Source organism: Acytostelium subglobosum, assembly GCF_000787575.1.
Source record: "Acytostelium subglobosum LB1 DNA, scaffold: scaffold18, whole genome shotgun sequence".
NCBI classification, from domain to species: domain Eukaryota; phylum Evosea; class Eumycetozoa; order Acytosteliales; family Acytosteliaceae; genus Acytostelium; species Acytostelium subglobosum.
The window spans coordinates 267,079-290,387 of record NW_012236515.1 but is presented as its reverse complement, the minus strand read 5'-3'; the positions used below and the strand labels follow the sequence as shown (position 1 = coordinate 290,387).

The window sequence follows — 23,309 nt, the reverse complement described above, 5'->3', positions numbered from 1 at the left end:
GATATATTCAATATCCTGTTCAGAGAGGTACGATCATTCATCATCAAACCAATGATGGATACCGATATCCTCCTCCAATTCTTTGACCTGATGGATGATCTCAGCATAAACATCGTCATCACTCACTATGGAGCATCATTCCAGCAAGTAAGTGACAACACATACACTCACTCAATCACTCAATCACTCAATAACTCAATCACTCAATAACTCACGCGTGAAATCATCAAACTCGTTAGCATTACATGAGATATGAATCACTCATATTCAAACAAATACAAAGGTTGGAGTGCGTTGTGCTACTTAATGGTATCATCAAGTGTTTTGGAACAAACTACGATGAACATAAGGACATTTACCAACCAATCTTGGAGCGTATCCATCCAAGTATGTTCAAAATGATCGAAATATATCATCATTTAAATGATGATGTTGACCTGGCATTGGGACTACTCAACTTGGTTGATATACTCAACAACAATTACAAAATGAATGTCAATGGCCATCCCATCGATAAATACACAAGTGAAGCCATACCAGTTCTATTCCGGACGGCCAAGAGCTTTGGGACTCACGACCAAATGGACCAGCTCATAGAACAACATCGATCATCCATCAAAGAGTACATCAACAATAATCACAAAAGAATTGTACATTGTATTCCTCGAGCTTTCCACATAGCCTTGCTACGTCATTCAATGTTGAGTGAGCCTTTGATCAAAGATATCATTCAGTGTCACCTGTATGACTGTGGCAACTTCATCAACTCGAGTCCAAACCCTGTAACATTATGGATGGAGTACATTGACAATATTCTTAAGATCGAAGGCAGGGATGGGAGTGTCAATAGAATCTATCAAATACCGAAGACTCTATACAATGAGATCATCAAGGATTGTCCACATGTTGCAGCTCGCTTCCACTTTCTAAAGTATCGACATTTCAGCAAACGGTTCACACCTACACTTGGATGCGGCAAGGAAATGTCCAAGAGCATTTTACTTGATGGTATTCGACACAATCAAGACTTTGATCATCATCATCAACTTTACAAACAATTCAAGATCAACTCATTGGCAACGACATATCAAAACATTAAGATGTCTCGCGTGGATGATGGGCATGGGCATGGGCATGGACATGGACATGGAGATGGAGATGGAGGCACATCAATGATCAACATGCCAACACTATTGATCAATCAAATAGTTGGATATCTGGTGGAGATCCAACCATTGGATTCCAAATGGTTGGTCGAGTTGTCTACAGTGTCCAATCAATTCCATCGAGCAGTATCAAATGCATTGTGCAACACAATCAATCCAACATTATCGATCAGATCCAATATTGATCATTTGGGCTCCAAGTACTGTCTGTTCCGCACGCCACCTCTCCATCTCAATGCCGGTGACCTAGCTCACATCCCTTCAGAGCATATTCAGGTCTGCCTCAATCGATTGGAATCTTTACAAGTTGACTTTTATGTTGGAAATGAATCGGTGAGTTTCGACAAGATCAATGGTGCACCAAATGTCCAACACTTTCAGTTCAGAGAGGTTGAATGCCACATGTCTAGAGTGCCAGACGGACTGGAACAACATTTAAGCATTGTCGAAACGATATTTAATTTTGATGATGAAGGTGAAGAGGTAGAGATAGTATATATTAACTATTATCGATTTTCAATCCATTATATACTCAAACATTATAATATCATACGAACGGGCATCAATCATCCGCCAACAACTACATCATCAATCCAATCGATTGACATTTTGTCCACAGCCCCATATGCTTGGCCATCACTACACGACGACATTGTAAAAGATCATCCTTCAGCTAGTATCCAATTCAAATGGGACCCTGAGCGAGATTCGGAGTTTACTGACTGGACCAGTAGTTTAGGATACAGACACCAAACTCTATCAAACTTGGCATCAAGAGAATTCCAACATCTCACATCAATTATATGTCAAGAGAATCAATCAATTGAATATTTATCAAGGGCTAACCGAGTGCGAGAGCTGACACTTGAACGCCCAACTTCATATGGCAAAATAGAAGATCAACATGCACTCTATTATATGCACAAGTACTATGAACAAAGTGCCACCCAACAACACTTGACCTCACTCACATTGTCATTGCCAACACTAAGGTATCCCATACAATGGATGCCATCGGTATCCAATAATATTCAAACAATCGAGTTGATAATCTATGATTTGGAATCAATGGTGATCAAAGATATTGCCACGTCCAGTATTGATCACGACCTTCTGGCAACATTATTGGAATATCTCAATCAACCAAAATTCTGCAAACTCAACAAAGTATCAATCGTCCTCCACTCCAACTGTTCAATCCTAGATCCACCAACACCATTCATCTTCAAATCATACCGACGATGTTGTCCACCATGCCCTCTCCAACTCGTCCAAACATACACATAAAACATCATATGAATCAATAATACTAATAATAATAATAATATTTGTTGGATATAAATAGGAATTGCTATTGTTTGTTCAACTTCATCACATTTCGGAACAGATATTTATTTATTTGTGTTTATAAATGGGAAATTTCGGAACGCCACATTCATAAAGTGTTGCCTTTTTCGACTTGAACCAGATCTTTGCAAAAACACTCACTTCACCTGTCGACTCGACTTCAACTCTACTCCTACTCATTCATTCATCCTATTCATTCATCTCATTCATACATATATACAATATATATACTTACATACATACAACAATAACAACAATAACTAGATATGTCTTCAACAACAACATTCAAACATCCAATACTAGATCTAAAGGTACCAGTACCATCGGATATTGATATCGCCACTGAAGCCATACCAATGCCAGTGTCAGTGATCGCTCAGCATTGTGGAATCAACGAGGATGAGATAGACTTTTACGGAAAGTACAAGGCAAAGGTGCACTTGAGCCTGTTGCAACGCATGAAGGACCACCCCAACGGAAAGTACGTCGTGGTAACCGGTATCAACCCAACGCCACTCGGCGAGGGCAAGTCAACGACCACCATCGGTCTCTGCCAGGCATTGGGCGCACATCTCAATCGCCCAGTGTTCTCGTGTGTGCGTCAACCATCGCAGGGCCCCACATTTGGTATCAAGGGAGGCGCTGCCGGTGGTGGCTACAGTCAGGTTATCCCCATGGAGGAGTTCAACCTGCATCTCACAGGCGACATCCACGCCATCACTGCCGCCAACAACCTACTCGCGGCTGCCATCGACGCGAGAATCCTGCACGAAGGAACTCAGTCGGACGACGCACTCTTCCGCAGATTGTGTCCACCTGCCAAGGACGGCTCACGCTCATTCGCACCAGTCATGCTTCGTCGTCTGGCCAAGCTTGGCATCACAGAGACCGACCCAGCCAAGCTCACACCAGAGCAAGTGTCACGCTTCGCTCGTCTCGACTTTGACGTGAGCACCATCACTTGGAACCGTGTCCTCGACACTAACGACCGTTTCCTGCGTGGCATCACCGTGGGCCAAGGCAAGGAGGAGGAGAAGTTCACCAGAAAGACCAACTTTGACATCAGTGTCGCTTCAGAGATCATGGCCGTGCTGGCACTTGCCACTGACTTGGGCGATATGCGTGAGAGACTCGGCCGCATGGTCGTCGCCGCAAGCAAGGCCGGCGAACCCATCACAGCAGACGACCTGGGAGTGGGTGGAGCGCTCACCGTTCTCATGAAGGACGCCATCATGCCAACGTTGATGCAGACACTTGAGGGGACACCCGTGCTGGTGCACGCTGGACCCTTTGCCAACATTGCTCATGGTAACTCATCGATCATCGCCGACCGGATCGCCCTCAAGTTGGCTGGAGCCAACGGCTTCGTAGTTACTGAGGCCGGCTTTGGTGCCGACATTGGCGCAGAGAAGTTCTTTGACATCAAGTGTAGAGCGAGTGGATTGCGCCCAGACTGCGCTGTTATTGTTGCAACAATCCGTGCACTCAAGATGCACGGAGGTGGCCCCAAGGTGACGGCCGGTACTCCATTGGACCGCGCCTACACTGATGAGAACCTGGACCTTCTGAGCAAGGGCATGGCCAACTTGGAGCATCACATTGTCAATCTCAAGAAGTTTGGCGTGCCCGTCGTCGTGGCCGTCAACCGTTTCACCACCGACTCAGACAATGAGATCAAGATGGTGGTCGAGCGCTCCAAGGCCGCCGGCGCACAGGACGCAGTAATGTGCGACCACTGGGCCAAGGGAGGCAGCGGAGCCGTCGAGCTTGGTAACGCCGTCATCGATGCCTGCGAGAAGGTGCAACCACAATTCAAATACCTTTACGAGCTGGAGCAGTCGATTAAGGCAAAGATCGAGACGATTGCTCGCGAGATCTACGGTGCCGATGGCGTCGAGTACCTGCCCGAGGCCGAGAAGAAGATCGAGCTCTACACACGTCTGGGCTTTGACAAGCTGCCAATTTGCATGGCCAAGACACATCTGTCGCTCAGCCACGATCCTGAGCGCAAGGGAGTGCCCAAGGGATTCGTACTGCCAATCAGAGACGTCAGAGCCAGCATTGGCGCCGGCTTCATCTATCCCCTGGTCGGCACGATGGCCACCATCCCAGGTCTCCCAACCCGTCCATGTTTCTACGAGATCGACATTGATGTGAACACAGGACGTGTCATCGGTCTGAGCTAAAGACTCGGGCTTGTTCGTCCAATAAATGACACAATCAATTTCAATCAATCATACAATCGACCATCATTCATTCAAGCTTACCTTTATTTGTTTGTTGAAGGTGGTACGATGATCACTGGGATAGTGAGGTGATCAACAAGGTATTGACTCGTGCTACCTAGCATTAGTCGTTGTAGACCACTGACTCCTCGTGAGCCTACTGCCACTATATCTGGTTTGATCTGATCGATGGATGACATTATGGTACCAGTGGTGTCCTTTCCAATGGCTGTTATGTATTTACAATGTAGTACCTTGGTCTTGATGAGTCTAAACTCAGTCTCATAGGTGTTCTTGAGCTTTTGAGCCAACTCCTTCTCCTCGATGTTGGCTACCTTGTCGAGTGTGTCGCCCAGTGGATCGATGATTGGCGTATCGATGTGATGACAAACATGTAGCACAGTAATACTGTCATTGACCTTTGACAACTGTTTCACTACAAAGTGAAAGGCATTGAGTGAGAAGCTCGACTCGTCTACGCAGACCAAGTAATGCATTCCCCAGTTGTTGTCACCATCGTCCTCCTTTTGCAAAGACATAATTATGTATTTGATTGATTGATTGATTGATTATGTGATTGGCAATATAACGAGTAATTGAGCGAACATCATCAAAACGAACTCCAGTTCGCTATGTGGTTCTACTTCACCAACCATTCGTTTGATCACATCACGTGTTATGTGTGTGAGTGTGAATGTGGATATGATTAACTTGATGTTCGACAATCATTGATGGGCAGTACTATCCAATTCAATAGCGGGACCTATCAATACTCCGGTACCTCATTCAACATAGAGAGTATACCTATATGTAAATTGAATGTTAAAAGAACTTTACCAATCCCATGGTCGTTCGACATCGTTTAAGATAATTGCACGTTGGTTTGAGCGTAATGGGAGTGATCATATGATAAAAGGCGACAATTGGTCACGATAATTAATGAATGATGTCATTGACCATCCCACAGATATATAATCAACAATCGTATTGAATCTTCGATTTAATTTCMAATCCATCTTTATTTTAATTATATTATTATTTAATTCCATCCTGGAAAGTTTGTAAACTAGATGAAGTTTATAACTTGTAATATTATATATCCTTTAATAATAATATTATTAATAACTACTAATCAATCAACACTTGTACTATCTAAAAATGTACCAAGTGTAGAAAGAGCAATTCCACCCAACAACTACAATGTAACATTATCTGAACAAATGTTAATGGTAAGTATTACCAAATAGATTGATCAATAATATATCAAAATAACTAACTAATAGGATCTTCCTAACAATGGATAATAGTATGCCTATGCAGTTTATTGTGACTCTGAAGTGTTGACAAGTTGGTCTTGTGAGTTCTGTCGATCACCAATCAATGAGGGACCATTGGTAATCAAGAACTTCTTTGGAAAAGAAACATCAAACTCATTTGGATTCATTGGTATCCGAGGAGATACAAGTATGTTGTAAATGGAATCATTGATGGATACATAGGTCATTAACTAACTAAAAATTCATTCAATCAAATAGTTATTGTTGCATTCAGAGGTACTCAATCCACGAATGTTAATAACTTATTCACTGATGCTAGGATTCCTTATGCACTATGGAATGAAACCGAACCAAATGTCAAGGTACATCAAGGATTCTATTTGGCATATTTGAGTATGTACCCAATTATCAATCATCCACTCACACAATCACAAACACTAACACAATGGATCGATCAATCAATAACATAGACCTACAGACACAGGCAAGGTTTGGTCTAAAGTCAGCGAGGGCCGCATGTCCAGATTGCAAGAATCTATGGGTCACTGGACATTCTCTTGGCGCAGCACTCTCTGTACTTTACCTTTTTGATGTAGCCGGACAAGATTTGACGGCTGGTTTGCATGTGTCGACATACTTGTTCGGACCACCAAGAATTGGAAATGAGGCATTTGTCAACTCGTTCGTCTCTAAGGTCGGCCTGGACAATATCTGGCGTTTGTGCGAGGGTCGTGACGTCATCCCTCACTTCCCAGGCAGGTTCGGCAGTGACCCATATCAGCAGCTGCCACACGAGGTCTGGTACCACCCGGATGACGATGAGAGCTACGACATCTGTTTGAAGGCTGAGGACAGCCATTGTTCAAACAACTTGCCAGCCCTCTTATACAACATTGGCGATCACCTAAGGTACATGGGCATCAGGTCGGACCTGTGCCAGAGGACGGACAAACCATTCCTTAGTGGTATATTCGATTAAATTGATTGATTGATTGAATGGTCATAGTAAGATTGGCGTTGACTTGAGGTATGCTTGGTAGTTGGCGTCTTTGCCCCATTGTTTGTGCGCGATTGCTTCGAGCATGGGTGCTGCGATCTTGTACAAGTAGACTGAGGTGAAGAGTGGAGAGATGAGTGCGATGATGCATAGGGTCCATGTTGGCAATCCACGCACCACAAAGGTATATAACGTCCATTGAATGATTATCTCGCCGATATAATTTGGATGTCTTGACCAACTCCACAAGCCAGTCGTTATCCACTTTCCCTTGTTCCTCTTATCTCCATTGAATGCTCTCTTCTCCATATCCGCTGAGGTCTCAAGTGCAAGACCACCGAACCAAGCCAACAAGATAACATAGTCACTCCTTTTGATTGATTGAATGAGTGATCGAGTGATTGGGATAGTTCCAGTGATCATGATTGAGAGAGATCAGTGAGTGATTGAGTGATTGATCAAGTGAGTGTACTTACATTGTGAGCGAGGTGTCTGTAGACAGTGATGGATTGAAGTTGAGAAGCATGACGGGCGTGATGATGAAGGTTATCCATAGTCCTTGTAGTGTCCAATAGACGAGTAGTGTTTTAGGTTGATCACGTACACCATCGAATCGTTTATCACGTCCATTGTTCATATGTATACGTGTGCCAAGGAACCATCCAAACCTTATGCACCATACTATCAACATGATCGTAGCGAGTATTGCACGAACTGATACATTAGTACCTGTGTACAATGATATCAATGAACATACTACATAAGTTAATGAAGCGACTACATCAAAGTATCTCTCTGATTGATGTTGCCAAGACCATGTATATCCAGCCAGCTGAAACAATGCATTGATTGATAATATTGTTATTACTCCCATGTTTGTATATATGTATGTTTGTATCTGATTGGTGGCGAATGAAGATCACCGAAATCAAGACAATCGGGTCACGGTGATGACCCCAATGATCGATTAGAAACATAATTTATGGGATGGTTGGAAATGAAGACATTTGGGTAATTAAATCTTTATTACTAGTAATTACTTTACAAGAACCAGAGCCTGGTTCAAACTCAAATACAACACCCAAGACTTAAGCGCGCTGGTTGGCAACTGGAGTGCTGGAAACACCACCTCTAGACTCAAGTGTCATACCATAGGCAACTGGATGTAGTGTCAATCTGTAGGTCTCTGCATCACTAATAGTCTCACCTGTGGCAGACTTCAACTTATACTTGAGTGAGATGTTGGCAACGGCCATATATATCTCGTCCATTGCCAGGCTATATTTAGTTATATTGATCAAGATGTAAGTGATAGATTGATTGATTGAATGGGTGAGTGAAGTACATACTTTAGACCAACACAGTTCCTTTGTCCAATTCCGAATGGGATCCAGTTGTCATTGGTAACGTTCTCCTGATTGAGGAATCTCTCGGGAATCAATTGCTCAGGGTTGGGCCAGTACTTTGGATTGTGATGAATACCATAAATGTTGATCAAAAGTTGGGTCTAAGTCGATTGATTGATTGATGTGAATGAGTGAGTGATGGGACAGACCCAAGACAGGACAGGACAGGACGGGATACTTACACCTTGTGGAATGAAATAACCACCAATGGTGGCCTCTTGTTGATTGGTTCTGTTGAGACCGAATGGAGCGATGGGTCTAATACGAAGGACTTCCTTGATGAATGCTACTGTGTATGGTGTCTGAGCACGATGGGATAGTTCCACCTTGTTTCCAACACCAATCACACTTGCCAACTCTGCATGTAACTTCTCCTGAATATCTGGGAAGTTACACATGTACAGCATTGCCCATTCGATCGTGGACTCTGATGTGTCAGTCTAAAGTTGTTTGATTGATTGAGTCAGTGAGTGAGTGGACATGATCAATCAATCAAACAAGTTTGAATACATACTCCAGCCAACAAGAGATCAATGGCCACACCGATGACAGTGTCCAAGTCCTCAGCCTTGCCATCACTGTTGACAATCTCCTCAAACAAGTCTCTTGGGCTAATTATGTGATTGAGTGAATGAGTGAGTGAGTGGGATAGTACCTATGAATGATTGATCGAGTGAACACATACTTGGTTGGATCCATTGTGGTCAACTTCTCATCGTAGATTGTACGGATGTACTTGTGGATGGTGGCATGTGCGTTGGCAATCTTCTTTGAGAGGACATGGACAACTAATGGTGCAGCCCATTTGAATGCGTGGAGTAGCTTGCCCTGTGCACTTGCCTCAAAAATTGTCTCAATTGGATGAATCAAGTGATCCAACACTCCACCCTCAACAGACTCCTCATAAGGTATCTGCTTCGAGAAACAGATCATCAATGTAATATTCATCGAGAACTTCTTGCAATACTTGGCTGGGTAGAACTATAATTGATTGAATGATGGATTGGAATAGTTCCAGTGAACGAGTGAGAGTGATCATGTGTGATTGGACACACGTTTGATTGATTGGAGCAGTTTCAGAGAATGATCGAGTGAGTTAGTGAGTTAGTGAGTGATCGAGTGAGTGATTGGAATAGTTCCAGTGGATTGAGTGAGGGACTTACGGGTTGTCCAGTGGCCATGCAATCATCCATCTTCTTGGTGAGCAAGGAGACTTGTTCTTCGATGATGGAGATGAGTGCCTTTAGCTTGGTCTTGGTGAAGGTGTTGGAGACCATGGCACGAAGTGGCTTCCACTTCTCATAGTCGGCACTGATCAGGTTCTTGTAGCCACCAGACAGTACACGGCCAATTGGCTTGTGCTTGCGATCGCTAAAGTTCATGAACTGCTTGCCCCACATCTCCTTGGCCAGCAGAGGATCACTGACAAAGATGGTATAGTAGTCGCCGAACCATGCGGCCAACATTCCACCGCCAGCATCCTCTTGCATCCTCTTGATTGCACGATGAGGTGATTTGCCCAACTTCAACATTGTGCCTACAAAAGGCCAGTTATATCCCGATGTCTTTGGATCATTCTTAGAGAACTTTATAAAGTTCTTACTTACCTATTTAGGTAATAAGTTGAAGTGATTGTGTGGGGGCGAGGGCGAGGGTTGAGGGCGAGGGTAAGGGTTAGGGTTAGGGCGAGGGTAAGGGTTGAGGGTATTATTCATTAAACTTACGAATGAATACAAAATAGCAATAACTATCAATGTTATAATGAATAAGAACATTGTTATTATTTGTTTGTTTGTGTGATGAGTTTGACGGATAAATGATGGTCAGCTGATGTCCACTCATCGGGTTAAATGGATGAAAGACCAAGGGCAAATAAGTCAAAATTGGTGATGATGGAGCGACGGGTACAGGGGGCAGGTGATGCAAGTCGAATGACTAGAACCTTTCAGACTACACATACACATACATCTACATTCAAACAAACAGTCCGAATATTAATGTTTTGATTGGGCGAGTACTGGGCAGACATACCCTTGGGCAAAACGACAGAGAAATCCATTTTAGGATAGCCAGTTCCCTGATCACACACACCTGGGAGATTGAGTCGACTGTGATCACTACCCATTCAAATACCCCATGGTTCAAATTGCTTAAGCACAACAACAACATAATGATCATTGACGTTATGATGGTTAACATTACATCAATACACAATCACACACACAGACACATTCAATCAATCAATCACACAGAAGATGGACAGCAATAGATTATCTTAATATGTGATGCCAATCAAACATTGATTGATGAATCACCATTTTGGATATGCTTTGGATCTGACTTGGCAGTCACCCTGTCTCTCTTCCTCTGGATTGTGGATGGTTAGATTGGGAAGTCAAGCTCGAATCCCATGCCCGATCAATGACCAAGAGTATGGGCGATATCTAAGTCTTAGTCTTGATTTACCAGACGATAGTGATTCAATCCTGGTAAGTACTCATCCATTCACTCATTAGTGCGAATGAACAACAACATGATAATTGTTGGTGGATCATCATTATTGAATACTCTTGGAATTGTGTAATAATAATAAGTCTTGTATCTATGTGTGTGTATGTGTTAGACAAGTCATGTGACAAGTGTGCTCATCATGAGCGTGGGTAGTCGTTTCCCTTTGACCGTCTGACTCCCACACACCACATAAATTCATTGACAATGATGGGTTGGTGTTGTTCAAATTACAAGACGAATCCAATGGATGAAGTGGATGGATGGCTGGATAGATGGATGGATGGAGTGGAAGTGTTGTTGTTGTGACGAGATACATGAAGATACTTATTATTATAATTCATCGTAGTTAACTTAGAAGTATTATTCATTGTAATTGGAATACAATCTCTCCAACAATCCATCCTTATTCAAATCCTATCCATCCATCTCTGGGTGATATGTTTGATTGATCAATCAAGTGGATTGACAAATTATAAATGCATATCCAGGATAAGGAAAATGATGATAATCCAGCTCCATCTCAATTGGCATTGGAAATTCCTGAATCTGCCTCAGCAACTGCAGCTGCTGTCGCCACATCAGCAACATCAGCCACATCAACTGAATCAGCAGCCTCGACAACAGCCCAACAACGTAATGGAGAGAAATCATTGATTGGAAAAGTAAAGGACAAAATCAAGGGCAAGACATCACCAACCTCATCGCGAGATAATGATGGTACCGAGATTGAACTTGGATCATGCTCATCATCAGCTTCAACACGTAGGATTACAAGTGTATACGTGTCACAAGAACAACAACTGCTGCTGTTGGAACTGCTCAAACACTTTAGGATGTTGTTGCCCGAGACCCACAGGCCAAAGGTGAGGAACAGTCGCTCGCACCCATACAGCGAGAGTGATCAACGATATTTCTTTGGCTACGAGCTGGTCGAAACGATCATGAACAGCAGGATAATATCGACCAATCGCATGGAGGCGTGCGATATTGCCGAGTCAATGTTGATGCTGCAGCTAGTCATCATGCGACCGTGCAAGATAAAGCATACAATGTTCACGCTGCACGGCCCCAAGCACCACGAGCTCGTCTACAACGATGACAAGACGCGCTACTACTTCATTGAGAACGCGGTGCTGCAGGACCCCACCAGCTACAACTACCACCTCATGACCAAGTACACGCAGTACCGCTACGTCCCGCGAGTCAGTCGACTGATCGACAACCTGTTCTACAAGGACGTCTTTGACCTCTCGTACAAGATACCAATGTCGAGCAAGCCCAAGGGCATCGTGGACCGCGTGTTCCATTACTCAGAGTACCGCCAGCACAAGATGCTCAACGAGGCCGCCGACATAGACTCGCCCGACATCCTCAAGGTACGCACACGCACTGGTACCTTCCACATTGAGACGGCTGACGAAACAATCGCGCAAGCCATACCCGAGGACCTGGCCGCAGTGCCCATGGACTACACTGCGATGGTCATATCACATTATAGCGACATGCCACTCGACTTCCGCGTGCTCAAATGGACCAGGAACATACCTTTACTCACATTCTCAATCGTCTTGTCGACGTCGGCACTGAGCATGCAGTGGCGAAACATGTCCCAGCTATACTACACGCCCGCGCTCATATACAAGATCATCATCTGCTTTGCCGCATTGTTATGGGTGCTGGCCGTTGCACTACAGGCAGCGTCAGTGGTACTGCATCGCGACAAGTGGAAGAAGGACATTCACGATGAGATCCAGGTCACGCTGTGGTGCATCGTGGCCATGTCGCTGTTCCAGATCAGCGACGTCAACTATGAGTTCGCTAAACACATGACCCAGGTGCTGTTCTGGATCGCCTTCTCAATCCAGTGCGCCTCAATGGTGATGCTCTACGTGCAGCTGGTGGCTAAGGTGCGCGCCAAGCTGCCTCTGCGGCTTGCCCCCTGCTTCTTCTACAATGGTTCGGGCTTCATCATTGGGTCGATGGTCGCGACCAAGCTCGGCCACACGACCTTTGCCTGGGTGATCTGGGCGTTTGGCACGATATACGTGTCGCTGGCCGAGATCATGTTGTTGATCAACTACAAAATATTTGGCCTGTTGCCGGGCGATCATATCCCGACACAGATGGTACTGGTCGCATTCCCATCGGTCTGCTTTGTTGGCGTCTCCAACATCCTCGGACATCTGACAATTGCCACGCGACTGATCTACGGTCTGATCTTTGCCAATGTGTTGCTGGCAGTCACCGTGATGACCATCATGTATAGACGCACTCGCAAGATCCGGAAGAAGTTCCATCTTGGCTGGTGGGCATTCTGCTTCCCATCCATATCGTTTGGCTCTGCCGCGTTGACCTACTACCGATACACACCCTACCTATCCTGCAAGATATTCAGTATTGCCATCGTGTCCATCTCGAATGCATTGTTCGCCTTGGTAACAATCCTGACTCTGTATCATCTTGTTAGGCGCAATTTATTCATTCCATCTCGTGCCCGTGTACCAGTGTAATGATCAATCAACCAATCATTAAACATACTTACACATCTCTTGTGTGTATGATCTGATATGTGGTTTGACGAGTGATTGAAATGACCATTTATATCTTAGTTTTCAGATATTTGATATCATTCTGATTGCCCCGCGCTTATCTTCAATTAAAGATATATTACTACTTACCAAAGCAAGGAAGGGAAGAGAAGAATGAACATCACTCTATATCCATCTATTGGCTTGGGATCATTCTCACTCTCTGGTATACAGGTCAGAGGCGTTGGTACTGGATCTCGCGAACATTCCCTAGCAACAACAAACTCAAAGTCTATTGTAGACAATCATATATCAGAGGAGGATTGGATAGAAAGAGAGGAACAACGACGTGTATCAGATATCAGAGCAAAGATGACAGCCTTCTCTCATATTGGTGATCCATCACGAGGCACTCATATCATTGGAGTCACTACAAGTGCACATGGCACGACCAAGAAAGATGACCCATCAGGCAAGAGTGGCGGTCTCTTTGCGAGACAGGACAACGAAGTCGAAGAGGGCAGTGACGAGGCACATCATGAGGATGACGATGAAGATGACGAAGATGTTGAGGATCAAGAATCATTCGATCATCAACAAGATGTAGACATCAGTACGAGCGACTATGGAATGGACCTTTCAATCGAATCGAATAGTAGTATATCCTCCTCAAACTTCCAGTTCAATCAACAACTCCAACAACAACAGCAGATACAGATGCAGCTACAACAGCGTCGAGTGTTATCATTGTTTGGTATTGGTACATTGGATACAACAGCTGTATCATCATCTGGACAGAACAGTATCTCAGACATTGAGCCCTATTCTGGTACGACAGAGTCATTGTCATCGATAAACAACTCATCACTGGCACAAGATGATGACATATATGATATGGAAGCAAGCAAGATGAGTGGAGCCAACAATGGCTCAATGGACATGTCATGTATCAGCATGAATCAATCAGTTCTAAGTGCCAACATACCTGTTATCACTCGAGACGACGATGACAACGACGACCAAGACAATGACAATGATGATAATGAGTATGAGAATGAGAATGATCAATCAACATTGATAGATAATCATTATCTTCATCAACATCATCATCATCATCATCAACAACAAGAGAATGATAATAGTATAGTAGATATGAGCGATCAATCAATGGACATTTCAATGTAGTGTAGTATAATATAAGAAGCTAGAGTCTGGTTCGTCTCTCCTCACACTACCATCTGGATTTGGAATCCAAGATGGAGCCGAGGCTGATGATGTGATGGCCACAGTCAATGAATAAAGTATGCTGGTGCAATAATCTATCTCTATGCAACTCTATGTATCTCTTTGTATCTCTTTGTATCTCTTTGTGTTACTGTGTGATAAACAAGTGAAGTGCAGGGTACCCCATTTCCTTTCTTGTCTTTTGATGTCATTCGTCAACTTGTTCGCGGAACCAATGATCTTCACACTTCTCGCACAACTTTATTCTTCCCTCTATCTCTCTCCATCATTCATTCTTTAATTCATTCACTCTTACAATACAGATAATAGAGATTATATATATACATTATTATTTATACAAACAAAACAACAAACCTGAACAAAGAATGAAGAACACTCTGTTTCTGATATTCCTTTTACTTGTTATCTCTCCGCTCTCACAATCTATCAATCAAGATAGATTGAAACCTACTCTAGAGGTAGTATCACAACCAATCCAATTAATATATCCAGATGAGCAACACCAAACATTACAAATCAATCAGAATGCATTGTCCTCATTGAATGAATTGATGGACAACTACTCAATATTGGGCGTTGTAGGAACGTTCCACAGTGGCAAGTCATTCTTGCTCAACCAGTTGATGGACACCACCGATCGATTCACTGTTGGTCCAACCATACATCCACAGACACTTGGTATATGGGTATGGCCTACAGTTGTCACATATGAGGGCAAAAGACATCCCATACTCCTGATAGATACTGAAGGATTCTACTCGAGCAATGTTTCCGAAGCCTATGATGGTAAGTACCCTTGCCATTATATTGAGAATGTTGCAGTCCCGAATGAATGAATGATTCTAACATCACTATCCAGCCAAGATATTCGCCATCACAACCCTACTCTCATCACATCTTATTTACAACTCTGTCAAGATAATTGATCAATCTGCCTTAGAGTACTTGGAGTAAGTTATATTAATTGATTGAATGTGCCGCGAGTGTAGTACGACACAGGATCACTGACCAGGCATGCCCGCCAAAAGACTACTGGCAAGACGCACTCAATTGTTTGCGTTAAAGTCCCAACTGAAGACAGATTCTCCTCTGAATGATATACTCAAGTTCCCATCGTTGACTTGGGTCGTACAAGACTTCTTCCAAGACATTGGCGAGATTACCGCCACTCAATGGCTACACAACTTGCTCAAGGCTCACTCAAGAGACCAACCAGATGCAAATCTATCCATTGCCAAGATCTTCCCAGACATCCAATGCCACACTCTATTCATTCCATCAAGCGATAGGAACACACTGCGACATCTGGATCAGGCCAAGATTGGTGACCTCAGTCCAATCTACCTGGACGAGCTAAACACTTTGAAGAAGTCAATATTCCATTCGATCAAGCCAAAGATGCAAGGACCGGCCATTGGATCATTGATCAAACTATTGGTCGAGGTGGCCAACGGCAACACATTCCCAACAGTGCCATCTGTATGGGTTGGCTTCATCAAGCAACAACAATCATTGGCGCTGTCAGATAGTCTTGTCCTTTTCAAAGAGAAGATGGCGCCAGTGCTCCAAGAAGTGCCTCCACTCAATGACAAGCAATACTCTGAGCTTGAATCCTCCTCCCTATCATTCGTCAACCAACTATACAAGCAACTCCTTTTTGGACTTGAAGAAGCCTACACTCCAGGCCTTGTCCAACTCAAGGTAAGTAAGCCCATCTTCTGGGGATGATGTCTTGGTCATTCATTAATCATCCAATGAAACAAAAGCAATCACTCAAGGAGCTACAGGATCATTTCCAGAAAGAGAATCAATATAGGATTAGAGATCATTGTGATGATGTAGCGATACAATGTACAAAGTCATTCAAGGATAAGTTGGCATTGATAGACACTCCATTACCAACCATCAAGTTGAAGCAAGCGATACATAACATCAATGAGATAATCAGTGAAGACTATGAGTCACTCCTCAAGAAGTTCGTCAGCGCCTCGCCATATACCAAACGACTCCAGTCACTACAGAATGACATGAGCCTGATGGAGTCCCAAAAACTGCTCACCAACAAGGAGCAGATGGAGAGTCTGCTAGCCAAGTCAACGCACCTCACCTCAGAGAGGTACAAAGAACAGATGAAAGGGTATTGCTCCCTCATTCAATCATTCTCTCGATCACATACCTACTAACTCACTCACTCAATCATTCAATCAAAGGTTCGTGTATCCAGCATCACCATCAGAGTTGGATACATTCAACTCAAGGTGCAGAGAGCAATGTAGAGAATATTATGTGTCATTGGTCGAGGTGGCCGAGAATGAGATGTATTATCCTGCATTTATGGCCAACTTGGAAAAGACATTGAAGGAGTTATATGAATCATACATCAAGTACAATGAGGACAAGATAACAGATCGTTGCAAGGAGGAATCGAACAGAATCATCTATAACTTCAAGAAAGGTTCCGGTGAGCTCATCCTACCAATGGAAGATGAGATCCTCGATAACAACCTCGAGCGTCTCAACAACCAAGCCCGCAATGCCTACCAATCAGAGCTCGCCAACTTCAGCCAGTCCAATGCCTACAAAGAGGAGTACTCATCCTTGATTGTAAGTGTCATGTCCGTCCACTCACTCCATCAATCAATCAATACTGATACGACCATTCGCGCACCACACCATAGATGTTCCTTTCCAAACAGGTAGAGATGAAGCATAATGAGAATGTGGAACAGATGAAGTTGATTGTGATGGAGAGTTTGAACGCTGTGAAAACGTTGATGAAGTCGAGACTGGGCGCATTCTGGTTCCAGCATAGGTTTATCAATGAGGCTAGAGAGGAGGCCGAGAAGAGGATCATCAACAAGATCGAGTCCAAGAAGCTTAGAGACAAAGTGATCAACCAGTTCATCCACAGCGATCTCGAGAAGGAAGTCAAAGAACTCAGTCAAATGTCCGTGTTAGTAACCTCGGCCATCATAGTGATCCTGCTCACTGCCATTCTACTAAAGATTAGGCGATGAGCCACATTGCCAAGCCTGCAGAAATGTGAGTGTGTGCGTCTTACAAGTCGACAACAGCCAGCGCTGAGTCGTCCAAAATACATTCAGCAAGTTTGATTGATTGATCGATTGATTGAATGATTGAATGAATGATTGAATGAGTGTTATTATAATATGATAAGGGATGCCATTGATAGGGCAAGTTCAATCATTCTATCCTTGCACCGTTGTACCTGTGTTGACCAACTGCCAATTGATTTGCACAGGGCTGCCTGCAAGTCGCAATTGGTTAAATGTGCGATGGAAGGTTCGAATGGAGTTGTTCGTTTTATTAAAGTGTTTAGATCTTTACAATGATGGACCAATTAGGAACGTTCGTTTGAAAAGTTTTGTGGACGTAGGACCAATCTGATCACACATGCCCATCGACCAATTGTTGATGGTGTTGGTCCAACGACCCAATAAAATTTAAAGTTGGTCCATCGTGATGGAAGAAGGGATCTTGAGAACATTGAGCTCCAAGTGATGGTGATGGAGCTAGAGGTCGTATTAGATTGATTGTTTGATTGATTGAATAATCATAGATATACAGATAATATTTAGATTGTTGTAATATAAGTAATGTATCATGATCAATATAACCTTTTTTTTATTTTATTTTAATGGCAAAGGGAACCAAGTCGAGTGTGGGTTGTTGATTATTGATTGGATGATCACCCGACACCCGACACCCCACAACACACACCACACTCACACGACAAACGACTCATGCCTATCCCCAAAACACTTGTCTTCCTTTACTTTACACTTTCAGATTCATCATTCAATCATTCGATCAACCATTCAACCATTCAATCATATAACTAACTAACTCATATACATGTACAACTACAACAACCATTAACAATGTATAAAGGTTTGAACGAAGAGGAGGAGGTCATGATGACATCATTGGCAGAATCGTCAGATGATGGAAAGGGCCAGCCTCAAAAGGGTGGTCCAGGAGGCTTCGGATCAAACACAGAACATATAGAACCAGAGTTAAACACAAGGATCAAACGAAGATTTGAAGAGGCCGTTCATTACTTCACCGAAGTAGTCGAGTCCTTGATGTTGTCCGGTGCCACATCAGACCGTGATGATAGCATTCAGAAGTACTTCTATACAAATGACAACAATAATGGTGTTGCCGACATCAATGCGTCAACAAACATTGAAGGACAAGGTGCGATGTTTGGACCAGACAGGAGTGAGAACAGTGGCACGGACAACTCTCAGCGTCAGTTCTTGCCAAAAAACAAGATCAATCACAACTATAACAAGGATAACAGTAACAGTGGCAAGGACAACAATAACAACAATAGTGGAACTGAAGAAGATAGTGATGAGGACTTGGACACAGACTCTGATACAAATCCATTCTTACTGGGTGCCACCACTTCAAACATTGCCAACAAGTCAAGTGAGGATGAGAATCTGCGTGTAGCGGTACTGTCCAAGCCTGAGAACCAAGAACTACTTCAATCATACGTCAAGAAGCTGTGGAAGATGAACTATCGATATCGCGAACAACTCTACTTCAGCCTCTCATCAGTGCACGACTCATCCCTAGTCGACCAACTCATCGCCACAAGTTTCAACTCCTTTGTAGATAATTGTTTCCAAGGTATGATTGATTGATTGATTGGTCGAGGCTGGAATCATTCCACCCCCATCCACGCGCTCACACTCACTCACATGTTTGATCAAACATAGAACTATTCGATCGATTCGATAATCAATATCATCAACATATTGGATTGTTAAAGTTGATGCGCAAGTCACCTGAACAACCGATGGACAGCAAACCAAATGAGAGATATAGACCTGTGTTCAAACAGGCCAAGGAGTCCCCGATGGACCTATTCTCTATAATCAAACAACAAGCGATCAATGCCAAGAACAGTCATACACTCACAGAGATTGTACTCTCACTCATACCAGTGATGGTTTGGGTCAGAAAGTACAAACTACACTATCTCAAAGATGATGTGATTGCTGCTTTAACCATTGGATTCATGCTCATTCCACAGGCTATGGCCTATGCCATCCTTGCTGGCCTTCCACCAATCTATGGACTCTACTCTGCATTCGTCTCACCCATCGTCTATGGAATCTTTGGAACATCGAACGAGATCCAAGTAGGGCCTGTAGCCATGGTGTCCCTTCTAATTCCAACGTAAGTTCGATCATTCAATCATGACCTGGAACCATTCCAATCAATGATCCAAACACTAATTCACTCAATCAATCAATCAATCATGATGATCTGGAATCACTCCAATAATTCCAATCACTCACTTTTTCAATCATGGCCTGGAATCATTCCAATCAATCAATCAATCAAACTCAAAGGATCGTCCATCATGCGAGAGGAAGCGATGAATATATAGTGGAGGCATCATGCCTGGCACTGATGACAGGTCTGATCATGTTGGTAATGGGATTGTTTAGAGTTGGATTCTTGATTGAGACATTGTTGAGCAATCCTATTCTACTTGGATTCGTACAGGCTGGATCCGTGCTCATCATGTTGAGCCAGATCAAGAACTTCACTGCCATCACAATACCAGCAAATGCCGCCAATATCATAGAGTATGGTGAGGGTATTGTACATTATGCTCATACCATCAATGGATGGACGGTGTTGATGGGCAGTGTCAGTCTGGCCATCCTCATCGGTTCCAAATACGTCAACAAGCGTCTAAGATACAAGATCCCGACTCCAATCATCATCCTTATCCTTGGCACTCTAATATCATATCTCGCCAATGTCGAAGGTGTAAGTATCCCATGTCCCTCCTCCAGGAATAGCATTGACCTTGACCTAACCCTCGCCCTCACACAATACTTGGCCACTTGCCAATCAATTCAGAGACTTGGAATCAAGGTTGTCAATGCTATACCGTCGGGCTTGCCAAGGCCTAGACTTGTGCCTTTGACTTTGGAGAGGATATCCAGCATGATAGTTGGAGCATCGATCATTGCTATATTGGGCTTTGTAGAGACAGTGTCGGTGGGCAAGAAGTTCTGCGCCTACCGCAAGTATCAGATCAACAGTAGTCAAGAACTAGTGGCACTGGGCATGTGTAATATCATGGGATCAGTGTTTACAGGTTTCAACACGACTGGCTCATTCTCGCGCTCGGCCGTCGCCTTCCAAACACAGTCCAAGTCGCCACTCACCTCAATCCTCAGCGGCCTGATCGTCATGGTTGTGCTGCTGCTGCTCACACAGGTCTTCCGCTACACGCCACTCTGCATCCTGTCGGCAATCGTCATTGGCGCGGCCATAACATTGATCGAAGTGCACGAGACGATCGAACTATATCGCAAGGGAGAGTACATTGGCTTCTTCCAACTGCTGATCGTGTTTGTCCTGACACTGCTGCTGGGCTCCGAGACGGGCATCATCATCGCATTCGTCATCTCAATTCTCCAGATCATCTTCTTCTCGTCGCGACCCAACCTCGTCATACTGGGCCGCATCCCCGGCACTCTGGTGTTCCGCAGCATCAAGCACTATCCCAACGCGCTCGTCTACCCTGGCATCATGATCATTCGATTCGACTCGCGCATGACCTACTACACGATCAATCACTTCCGCACCAAGGTGGTCGCCATTATGAGCAGCACGGACGACGCGGCGCCCATCAATGGACGCGGCCCGGTCCACACCATTGTGATCGACGCGGTCAACGTCAGTTCGATGGACTCGACTGCACTCGATGTGTTGAGTGACATGCTCGATCACTTTGAATCGAATGGCATACTCGTCCTGTGGTCCGATCTACGTCCGGCCATCCACCGAGTTATGCAACGTTCTGGCTTCACCAAACGAATTAGTAAGGAACATATCTTCACGAGTACCAGTGCTGCTGTTGACTTTGCACAGTCTGTCAAGCAGTACACCTATGACTCTTTAGATATCGTATCCTAATTCATCATCTATCATCCATATCATTCATTCATTCATTTATAATAATACCCATGTACATACTACATTCATTCATACATGTATATCTCTTTGTGTATCTCTTTGGCTTTGAGTTTATTTGTTTGAAGAAGTGTCGTGAGTCGCACACAACCATTGTCAAAGTTCACAACTTTCGGTCGTTTCCAACTTTAATTTCATTTCCTGGATTACTCGTTGTAGAGATAAAGATAGAGATAGAGATAGAGATACAATATATAATGAATAACAATGATACATCAACAACAAAAGATTGTACAATGAATGATGTTGATGACACTTCAACAACTTCAACAACCTCAACAACTACATCAACTACTTTGAAGAGAAAGACAACTGAGGAGAATGATAAAGGTGATATCACTCAATCAAAGAATAACACAAACACAAATAAGAAGAATAAGACGACATCTACAACAACATCAATATCATCGACATCATCGACGAACAACACAACAGAGGAGAAACAACAGGATCAGCAACAAAAGAAGAAGAAGAATAACAAGTATAAAGGAGATTTCATTTATGGAAACTATAGGAGATACTATGATTATAGAATTGAGAAGGATAAGGAGGACCCAAGAATGTCAGTGTTGCCAAAGGAGTTGTTCTATAATAAGATGTGTTTGGACGTTGGCTGCAACAGTGGTCTGGTCACACTAAAGATTGCCAGAGACTATCAATGTGATCATATCAAGGGTATTGACATTGATCATCAGCTCATCAAGGATGCCGTTAGGAATCTAAAGACAATGCAGACGGCACTGGGCACCAAGCCATCCTCCTCACATCATGGCACCAAGTCACAGGCGATAACTCAGGAGACCTCAGACACATCTTCGACATCGACGTCGACAACATCGGAGACAACATCCACTACTACATCCACGAATGGACACACCAATGGCAATGACAATGGCAACGGCAATGGCAACAGTAATGTCATCAACACAAGTGACACAGACTTTGTCCCAATATCATTCAAATACATCAAACCAACGACGACTACGACAGCGACCGCGACTGCACCGACACAAAAGCTGCCAAGACAATTCCCTCATAACATATCATTCATTCATCACAACATCATGGCAGACTCTTCATTCGATCGCGACAACTCACTAGATGTCATCCTGGCGCTCAGTGTCACCAAGTGGCTACATCTGAATTGGGGTGACAATGGCATCAAATCATTCTTCAACAAGGTCTACAGAATGCTCAAGCCTGGAGGCTCCTTCATCATGGAGCCACAAGAGTTCCAAGGATACAAGAGAAGACAAAAACTATCACCTGTATGTTTATTCCTTTGTTTGTTTGTTCGTTCAACTATCATGATCAATCACTAACTCTCAACCATTCAATCAATCAGGCCATCAAACAGAACTACTCGGCCATTCAGTTCAAGCCTGAACAGTTCATTGAGCACCTTACCAATGTAGTTGGATTCAAATCTTGCGAAGAACTACAGACTCCCGATGGTGTAAGGTTCGCTGGATTCAAGAGGAACATCTATCGATTGATTAAATAGACTGATTGATCGAATGAGAATGATTGAATGAGAATGATTGAATGAGTGTTTAATGATCATTGGACATGGTT

General features: G+C 43.6%; 11 protein-coding genes across 11 annotated transcripts; 8 read left to right on the top strand and 3 right to left on the bottom strand.

Annotated features, from left to right (window-relative positions):
• Nucleotides 1–54: 54 nt before the first annotated feature.
• Nucleotides 55–597, top strand: SAMD00019534_084280 (hypothetical protein; the record flags this gene model as incomplete). Its single annotated transcript, XM_012896319.1, has 3 exons — nucleotides 55–147; nucleotides 240–387; nucleotides 527–597. The coding sequence occupies 3 exons, from the start codon at nucleotides 55–57 to the stop codon at nucleotides 595–597; spliced, it is 312 nt and encodes a 103-aa protein (XP_012751773.1).
• Nucleotides 598–2,779: 2,182 nt separating this feature from the next.
• Nucleotides 2,780–4,699, top strand: SAMD00019534_084270 (hypothetical protein; the record flags this gene model as incomplete). Its single annotated transcript, XM_012896318.1, has 1 exon — nucleotides 2,780–4,699. One exon carries the CDS (start codon nucleotides 2,780–2,782, stop codon nucleotides 4,697–4,699), a length of 1,920 nt encoding a protein of 639 aa, XP_012751772.1.
• Nucleotides 4,700–4,800: 101 nt separating this feature from the next.
• Nucleotides 4,801–5,304, bottom strand: SAMD00019534_084260 (hypothetical protein; the record flags this gene model as incomplete). Its single annotated transcript, XM_012896317.1, has 1 exon — nucleotides 4,801–5,304. A coding segment is annotated over one exon (504 nt), but the record flags the coding sequence as incomplete, so codon positions are not given.
• A 654-nt stretch (nucleotides 5,305–5,958) lies between these two features.
• SAMD00019534_084250 (hypothetical protein) lies at nucleotides 5,959–6,994 on the top strand (the record flags this gene model as incomplete). Its single annotated transcript, XM_012896316.1, has 4 exons — nucleotides 5,959–5,967; nucleotides 6,046–6,202; nucleotides 6,274–6,408; nucleotides 6,486–6,994. 4 exons carry the CDS (start codon nucleotides 5,959–5,961, stop codon nucleotides 6,992–6,994), a joined length of 810 nt encoding a protein of 269 aa, XP_012751770.1.
• A 27-nt stretch (nucleotides 6,995–7,021) lies between these two features.
• On the bottom strand, nucleotides 7,022–7,739 carry SAMD00019534_084240 (hypothetical protein; the record flags this gene model as incomplete). Its single annotated transcript, XM_012896315.1, has 2 exons — nucleotides 7,022–7,393; nucleotides 7,530–7,739. Coding segments are annotated over 2 exons (582 nt in total), but the record flags the coding sequence as incomplete, so codon positions are not given.
• A 361-nt stretch (nucleotides 7,740–8,100) lies between these two features.
• On the bottom strand, nucleotides 8,101–9,950 carry SAMD00019534_084230 (hypothetical protein; the record flags this gene model as incomplete). The annotated part of the gene is made up of 6 exons (XM_012896314.1): nucleotides 8,101–8,290; nucleotides 8,362–8,519; nucleotides 8,601–8,858; nucleotides 8,933–9,029; nucleotides 9,104–9,399; nucleotides 9,582–9,950. 6 exons carry the CDS (start codon nucleotides 9,948–9,950, stop codon nucleotides 8,101–8,103), a joined length of 1,368 nt encoding a protein of 455 aa, XP_012751768.1.
• Nucleotides 9,951–11,405: 1,455 nt separating this feature from the next.
• SAMD00019534_084220 (hypothetical protein) lies at nucleotides 11,406–13,439 on the top strand (the record flags this gene model as incomplete). Its single annotated transcript, XM_012896313.1, has 1 exon — nucleotides 11,406–13,439. The coding sequence occupies one exon, from the start codon at nucleotides 11,406–11,408 to the stop codon at nucleotides 13,437–13,439; it is 2,034 nt and encodes a 677-aa protein (XP_012751767.1).
• Nucleotides 13,440–13,829: 390 nt separating this feature from the next.
• On the top strand, nucleotides 13,830–14,604 carry SAMD00019534_084210 (hypothetical protein; the record flags this gene model as incomplete). The annotated part of the gene is made up of 2 exons (XM_012896312.1): nucleotides 13,830–14,503; nucleotides 14,589–14,604. The coding sequence occupies 2 exons, from the start codon at nucleotides 13,830–13,832 to the stop codon at nucleotides 14,602–14,604; spliced, it is 690 nt and encodes a 229-aa protein (XP_012751766.1).
• A 457-nt stretch (nucleotides 14,605–15,061) lies between these two features.
• SAMD00019534_084200 (hypothetical protein) lies at nucleotides 15,062–17,713 on the top strand (the record flags this gene model as incomplete). The annotated part of the gene is made up of 4 exons (XM_012896311.1): nucleotides 15,062–15,488; nucleotides 15,562–15,652; nucleotides 15,731–16,403; nucleotides 17,387–17,713. Coding segments are annotated over 4 exons (1,518 nt in total), but the record flags the coding sequence as incomplete, so codon positions are not given.
• Nucleotides 17,714–18,604: 891 nt separating this feature from the next.
• SAMD00019534_084190 (hypothetical protein) lies at nucleotides 18,605–21,677 on the top strand (the record flags this gene model as incomplete). The annotated part of the gene is made up of 4 exons (XM_012896310.1): nucleotides 18,605–19,364; nucleotides 19,454–19,916; nucleotides 20,093–20,519; nucleotides 20,613–21,677. The coding sequence occupies 4 exons, from the start codon at nucleotides 18,605–18,607 to the stop codon at nucleotides 21,675–21,677; spliced, it is 2,715 nt and encodes a 904-aa protein (XP_012751764.1).
• Nucleotides 21,678–21,970: 293 nt separating this feature from the next.
• Nucleotides 21,971–23,238, top strand: SAMD00019534_084180 (hypothetical protein; the record flags this gene model as incomplete). The annotated part of the gene is made up of 2 exons (XM_012896309.1): nucleotides 21,971–23,002; nucleotides 23,080–23,238. The coding sequence occupies 2 exons, from the start codon at nucleotides 21,971–21,973 to the stop codon at nucleotides 23,236–23,238; spliced, it is 1,191 nt and encodes a 396-aa protein (XP_012751763.1).
• Nucleotides 23,239–23,309: the final 71 nt, after the last annotated feature.